The following is a 7,676-nucleotide window of genomic DNA, read 5'->3' on the forward strand; positions in this document are numbered from 1 at the left end:
CCCTTTCCCAATGACACAGCTCACTGCAGGGAGGCTTGCACAGGAACCTGAATACCTAAAAAGGCGAGCTGCGATTACAACCACCAGTGCCTTGAGGATGGGGCCAAGTGTTTCAGGTGTCGCAAGATAACACAGGTTTCACAATGTTTGGCCCAAATCCTTCTTGGGCCCTGTGTATACCTCTCCTATAAGTCTACCAAAATTAAGAAAGTCATTTAGGGGACAGGAATTTGAAAGCTTCTCTACACTGCAGTCAGCCTACCTACGTACTTTGTACTGCTAAGACTAAACTAGAAATCTTCTGAGCATTGCTGATGAGTCCTACTGCATTTCCCTACAGACCAGACCTTCCTAACCTCACAGTATCATGGTATTCCACCTATTTCCCTGCTGGTTCTGATAGAAGGCAGGAATGGAGCAATGTGAGAAAATGATGCTTAATTGGAGAAAACTTGACAGAATCATTCCAAGAATCTGAAGTAATTTATTTGTGGTTTAGGTCAAAGTCTAGATCCTTCATAATTTTGTTTAAGTTGATTCACCTATATAGCCATGGAAAATAGAGTTAGGAGAGACAAATCCACCCACTACAAGGCAGGAACTACTCCACTTAAGTCATTTAGCAGTTACTCTTATCTGTTCTTAAAAGTTTCCAGCGTGGGAGCTGCTGCCATCTCCCTACACAATCTGTTCTCATGTCTTTCCATGCTTACCATTAGCAATTTTTTTCCAGTGTCTGGCCCAACTCTCACTGGTGAATAAACTGTAGGGGGAAAATGCATTATTTGCCAGCAAGATCTGTCTCATTTGTGGCTACTCAGCTTTCTCTTACATGATTTTCCCACACCCAGTTTTAATTTGGCCCAAAGGCTGGCAGTGGTCAGAAGGTGTTCAGGCTTTCCACAGCCAATTTACTTACTCCCTTTTCTCCCTCAATGTCTCCAGGTGACTCTTCTGCTGTACGACTCAACCAAGATGAGGCAGCTGCTCTCCAAGTCTGTTGTGATTGATGACGATGATGATGATGAATATCCCTGGAGGCAGAATGCTCACAAGTACTACATCCATCTAACCCTCAGCCTTTTCCTCTTTCTCTGGTTCATTCTTGGGAACTATTGGGTTTTTTCTGTGTACCTGCCAAATTTCATCCCACCTTTCCATCAGCCTCAGGACTACTGTGACAAAACCCTGTACATCTTTGCTGTTGGTGTTCTCATTATTAGCCATACTGTTCTCTTTCTCCTTATCTTTTGTAGCTGCTGCATATATTGTATTTCCAGGCAAAGATACTCTTCTGAGGAAGACTAAATGCCACATAAATAAAGCCCCAGATCCTTGGGAAAGAGTGTACAACAAAGAACAGGCAATAATCCACCCTTGTATACATCTTTGTTGTACTATATATATGTACGATAGCAGTCAACTGCAAGAGGAAATTGTAAAATACAGTGCCATCTGGGAATAGCTAAGCTGGAATACAGCATAGTCAATGTAAAATTGCTGCTACAGATGCCAGGGTGCACTCTTGCTAACTTCTACATCCCTTTTTTAGCTCTTGGATATTCTATGTGGAGTCAGCTCTCGCAGATGGCAAACTCCTCTAAAACCAGGTGCCCTTACATTATTTCAGCATAGTAGATCTTTGCCTATAAAAGTAGCCACGTTGTCCTCTTCACTGGGATCTGAACATCTCCGTAGCCTTGCTGCAGTATGTTACTGTCCCTGCGTTACAGATGAGGGGACAGAAAGAGAAAAAAGGGCTTTATTCAGACCACCTTGCAGGGTGCATGGACTTTGACAGTAACTTCGATGCTCACTAGAGAGCTATTCAGGCCACTGTTAGACCAGCCAGTAAGTAGCTACAATAGCAATACGAGCATGTATAAAAGGCAGCCTGAATATGGCCCCCAGGTCTCTTCTGAACTTGGATTAGAAAGCATCTATATCTAACTGTGGTGCTAAAACAGATAATCTGAATATATCCATATGTATCCAATACATCCAAACTGAGCCAAAGCCACTTTGCGAGTCTTTGGCAGAACAAGGAACTGAGCTACTAAGTACTAGCTTTAATGAGGGCTCAGCGCTCCCCAGTCTGGGGAGACTCCTCTTCTCCACTTCTTGTACGGCAGTAATTTGTCAGTACAACATCAACACAAAGATGGTTGTCAAACCTTTGTGATCAAGTTCCTAGAAAAACTGATGATGTTGTGTTGGTCTTTTAAATATAAAACATGATAATAAGACACGGGCAGGGATGTGAGAATTTCAGGCAGACGTGCTCACTACAGCAGTTCTCTGGTTGTGGTGTGAGTGTACGTTTGACTTGTTCACCTTGGTGCTGTACATACAGAAATCTATACTTAATGGGCAAATGTAACGCAAACAGCTTTTAAGTCAACAGCAGCGTCAGCTTTAAAAGCACCAGCATGCACAGAGACAATTGTTTCGTGACACGTAATGGAACAAGCCCGTAACTGTTGCAGGTAGATTGTTTTTTCACATGTTGATGAATGCAGTGTAAAAGTGCTCTTTCTGCTTTTGCTTTTATGCACTTCTGTTAATACGGTGAAAATGGAGGGGCTCTCCTTCATACAAGCATGAGGGTGGCCCCAGGCACAGGAAGAAGATCTGTGTTTTGGGTATTTTTTTCTGTTAAAACCCATGCAGCTGAGACCTATGTTGTGGAGAAACTTAAAAGAGTTATATGATGTCTGTGGAAGGGTGAGATCTGTAAAAGAACCTCAACAATATGCCATAGCCAAACAGGCTCCGCTCAGCCATCCATCCTGGGGCTGAGGCTGAAGACAGTGTAGCATCTGTGGGAGCCACCCGTCTCCAACCATGAACATTTATCTCAGGGGCTATTGTAGAGATAACTAAGAGTGCATTTGGTCCGTAAGGATTTCAGCTCAGGCCCTGGCTTTAAAAATTGTTTATTTCCAGAAAACTAATCTTAGAAAGAAGATAGGATAAAGGGTGAAATAATCTGACAAGAAGGCAGCATCAGTGTAGCATTCCCCTGCTTTGCAGCAGCCACTCAGGAGAAGTCAGAGTCAGGCTGTCCCTGCTCAGAAATCCATGGAATGGGAATTACTAACACTGCTGGCTCACTTAGGCCATGCACAGTCGTATGTAGGGGGATATGACCAATGGAAATCTTTCCTTTTGTTCGTGGGCCTCAGATTGTGTCTGGGAGAAATCACAGGCTGTGTTTTCCCAAGAGCTGCTCCACCCCACACTCTCCACTGCCTCTCTAAAGGTACTACACAATTCTGAAACATAACTGCTGCCAATGGTGGAATGCTGGAATTCCTCCTTCCCACCCCAAATACTTCACTGGCTCAGCACTTGGACTCCTAGATTTCAATGTTCAGTTCTGAACTGACCTAAGTGATTCTACCGTCAGTGGAGAGCATCTTTCATTCATTAAGATGCTGAAGTGCTTAAGAAATTGCCTATCAGTGGGCATAACTCCATCTATCACTTGAATGCAACAAAGCAGCTGTTTATCATTACACGTGAACTTTACCCAAAAGCTTGGAACAGACATAAAATCGAAAATTATACTCAGATGATAATGCAAAACAAATTTAACAAGAAAGTAGCTACACGTGCTCCACCCATAGGACTCCAGTACAAACTTCCCTGTTCTTGCAAAATGCCACTAGGAATCATTCTAGATCACGAATAATTAAGGGCTCATACTCTTGATCAAGTCTGAGTTGATTCCCACGTCACTGAGCATCCAGTGACCTTGCAGCAGGCGATGATGTGTGTGCTCCTATTTGAGTAAATATGAGGTGATTTTAGTTCAGCGTGGAGGAGAAGAGATCTAAGCTAAGTCACATTGCCTTGTGTTTTCTGTGCGCCTGTGTGAGCCTAGTTACAGCAGCTTGGCAGATGGGCAATGATCTATCAAACTTCAGCCACACAACAGGAAGCCTGAGGCCTACGTCTTATTCACAGGAGGCTAAGACTGGCTGACTCTCTATGGTCTACCATGGAGGTTTAATTCTTTAGGTACGAGAACCCGGTGCATTTATTGACATCTGGCGAAAGTGCTGCCAAATGACAGTGCTAGTGTTCAGTACCTGGTTGGCACAAACATAAAATGGTAGAGGAGGTATCAATGAAGCAAAAAGCATTTGTGAAACAGTTTGAAGTTACACAGAGTAAACAAAAAGCTTTGTTAGGACTGGGAGAGGAACATTATGAATTGACCATTTTTACCTTTACCTGTGTACATCAGTAAGCTATGGCACACACAAGTGTGATCATTGATACCTCCAAAATTGTTGGAGTTATCAACTCTGTATCCAGAGAGATATGAGCATGCCTTCTGCACTTTCACTGCCTCCTTCAGCAGGCTAAGGTCATGCAGGTGTGAAGCAGGGACACCCTGGTTTGGGCATAGGATTAAATACAACTGAGTTACCATGACTCCTACTAAGTTACGGCTCTTCTCCTGACCCACCACCAGCAGCCCAGTTTCTCTTGGGTTGCTCCAAGAGCTAAATAAAGCACTCAGCTTAAACCAAACGGAAAGTAGTTTAATTGAAGGTACTTTATCTCACTTTGGAGTAAGCTAGGAGCATGTGCATGGTCCACAGCACCTTAACTTACAAGAAGCAGCTTTTTAAATTGCCATAAACTGATGGCGTCCCAGACATATGCTGAATCCGAAGAGAAGTAGGTACATTTCCTCAGCAAACAGCTGGGGGGGAATTAAGTCATTACATCCCAAAGGTCAAATGGCTGAAAATACAATCTACACCTTGGTATGAAAATGTTTAATATTTTGCCACCAGACTAAAATTATAGATTGAAAATGTTCATTTTTTTCCCCCACAGTAATATAAATGTCTTCTGGAAATTGAACAAAATACACCCCTAAGCTAATTATTACGAACTCAGAAATGTGTTGACTACAATGCAGGAAACCAGATGTAACTTTTCCAGTTAAATTATCTCCCCTTCTTGAGAAACAAAGGTCTATTTCTAGCTTTTAGCAGAAAAAATATACATGATCTCAATGAATTAGATTGCCTGATCACTGCTAGTTGTGGGTACTACAGAAATCTAATAATATAATGACACAAAGACATTTCTGCATGCACACACAGACTCTAGACATATTACAAATGCAATGGCAGCAGCCATAAAATGAATCACGCTTATTGCAGTTTATTGCCCACAGTATATTTCTCCTCCTGCTACTCCACCTTCTTCAGCAAGAGGCATAATATTCCAAAGCTCTAGGGAGCAGCTTCCCACAGCTACTTTAAAAGCTGCAGCCAGACAGGCAAATGTTTTATTCCTTCATTCGAAATGTTGAACACAGACAGCTCCTACCTGCTGACCCAAAGAAGAGGGGAAAGATGAGCATCAGACATACCACAGACCTCATCTCCTCAGGAGTAGAAACAGGAACGCTGTGGTGTCGGAGAAGTGAAGTAGATCTCTCTCACACAGGACTCACTCTGAGCTTTATGAGGTCCCAAGACATCAGACTTTAAAATTACAAGGTGACTGTGCAGAACAAAAAAAGAAGCAGAAGCTGTTCTGGGTTATGTTATGAGCCGTTTTGAATGTCTCAGATCCCGACATGTGAAGAGTTGGTGGAAATGAACCTAAATGCTTTGACTTTACAGGCAAAGGGCTACGAAGATAAAAATGGTGATAACTTGCATACATTGTACAATTTCCTAAACCAGTTCAGTTTCTGTAAGTTATCTTGAATGTTATCTCTGATTATTCATCTTCCCCAGATTCCAGTTGATAGGGACTTTGCATGATGATGAAGACCCATGTATGTTCTACATAAAATATAGAAAGGATTGTTACATCAGAACTGTAATTTTAAAATGTTGCTTCTTGGGTTAACGTTTCTTAAGGTTCCTGTTCACTACTGGAGTACATGAAATTACCACAAGTGCTAGCCACAAGAGGAAAAAGAAAACATTTTTAGAAGGCATAATGTTTGAGGGAAAATAAAAAAGGCTGACAAGTGCCATCTGATATTGCATAGTACAAGAAAATAAAGAACAAGAAAACTGCTAAGAAGAACATTCTATTGCAAGAACAGGTTTCTGAGAAAATTGTATGAAGTTCTGAGAAATCACATACACATATTTGTAACAGCGAATTTCTACCAAATGTCTCATTTGAATAAAAATGCAGGGAGGAAGATCTTGACCACTGTAAGTGCATAAGCCTATGTGATCAGAGTTAAAAAAAATCAGGTACATTTACCGGTCATGCTAATTATAATCAACCTTGCTGCAATTTCACTGAGATGAATAGTTACATCAGAGACTGATTTTGCCCACAGACTTGAATCTAAGTCATACTAGCTCTTCTGTACAATCATTAATACTCAAGCAAAGAAGGAATCTGTGACATCTTTCCCCGTGCTGTACTATAGCAGCTCAAATGTTAGGGATGCTCTGAGACGCAAACTGCGGGCCTGTAGGCCAACATAAAGGAAAGCTTTTTTAACAAGGTCTTCCTGATGTCCATGTGAGTTAGGTACAGAATCACAGGCGGGTCTTGAATATCTCCAGAGAAGGAGACTCCACAACCTCCCTGGGCAGCCTGTTCCAGGGCTCCGTCACCCTCAGAGGGAAGAAGTTCTTCCTCATGTTCAGGTGGAACTCAGTACCTGCATATCTTATGGATTTGATTCCCAGTCCTTTGGAAAAAAATATTTACCCCTCAGTATCAATATGAAACGAGTACAAAGGGTGCAACAGTGGAGAAAAAAAAAACCACTATGCACACTTACTCACAAGTTGCTATAGACAACACATTTAATTATCATTGCTTAATTTTGCTTTTTGTATTGCTATTCTACTTCTGCATGGATTTCACATTACTATTTCAGAAATTCTATTTATTTTCAGAATATACCAGAAAAAGAGTTGCTTCATTGTTTTTAATGGACTTTTAAAAAAATCTGTCCAACACCATGTGAAATAAGACTTATAATAAATGGATCTGGCGCTTATTTGCAGGGGTTTGGCTCCATAGCTTTACACAGCTAAGTTTTACATATCTCTGTGGTTTCTGTTACCACAGCATGTGGACTGCTGGTGGGCACAAAACTTCAGTCCATTCCTTTGGCATCTGAACACAACATACAGCAACCATATAACCTGAGGTGTGTCTATTGCCCTGCTTGTAGATATCTCTTGGTGGATACATACTACTAGACAGTATCTGCAATGTAGGGGTAACAACTGTGCTGAAATAATCAACCCTAATGAGCTATATGATTTGCAGAAGAAAAGTAAGAGAAAAGAATGGAGTGTAGCAGAACTCACCTGAATTACTAAGCCCAAGATCACCCCTGTCCAAGAGCTGGTAGTAGTAACAGTAAGATCCAGTAGAAGAGCAGTAAGAAGAGAAACAGCAGGCTGAAGAAAATATCAGTATAGATAACTGCATTACTGTCACAGCCCAGCAACAGACATGTTGGTATGTTGCCTACTGTAAGAATACCAAGATGATTTTTCAGTCATGGGAATAATAAAATTGATGCTTTATTGACTAAAAATCTTATTTTTAATATTAAAATAAACTATAAATCTCTTACTATTTTTAAAACGGTTATATACTAAAGCATGCATAAACTATTTGATATACAGGAGATGAATTAGGTTAGAAGCAGGCTT

General features: G+C 41.2%; 1 protein-coding gene across 2 annotated transcripts in view; it reads left to right on the top strand.

Moving 5' to 3' along the window:
- Positions 1 to 7,442, top strand: part of TMEM272 (transmembrane protein 272) — a 31,460-nt gene extending 24,018 nt beyond the window's left edge. For both annotated transcript variants that reach the window (XM_075421266.1, XM_075421277.1), the window contains one exon: positions 946 to 7,442. In XM_075421266.1, coding sequence (XP_075277381.1) covers positions 946 to 1,308 — 363 coding nt within the window. In that variant the 3' untranslated portion in view covers positions 1,309 to 7,442. The remainder of the gene's footprint in view (positions 1 to 945) is intronic.
- The last annotated feature ends 234 nt before the right edge of the window (positions 7,443 to 7,676 follow it).

The sequence above is a fragment of the Opisthocomus hoazin genome, chromosome 1 (genome assembly GCF_030867145.1).
Source record: "Opisthocomus hoazin isolate bOpiHoa1 chromosome 1, bOpiHoa1.hap1, whole genome shotgun sequence".
NCBI lineage: Eukaryota > Metazoa > Chordata > Aves > Opisthocomiformes > Opisthocomidae > Opisthocomus > Opisthocomus hoazin.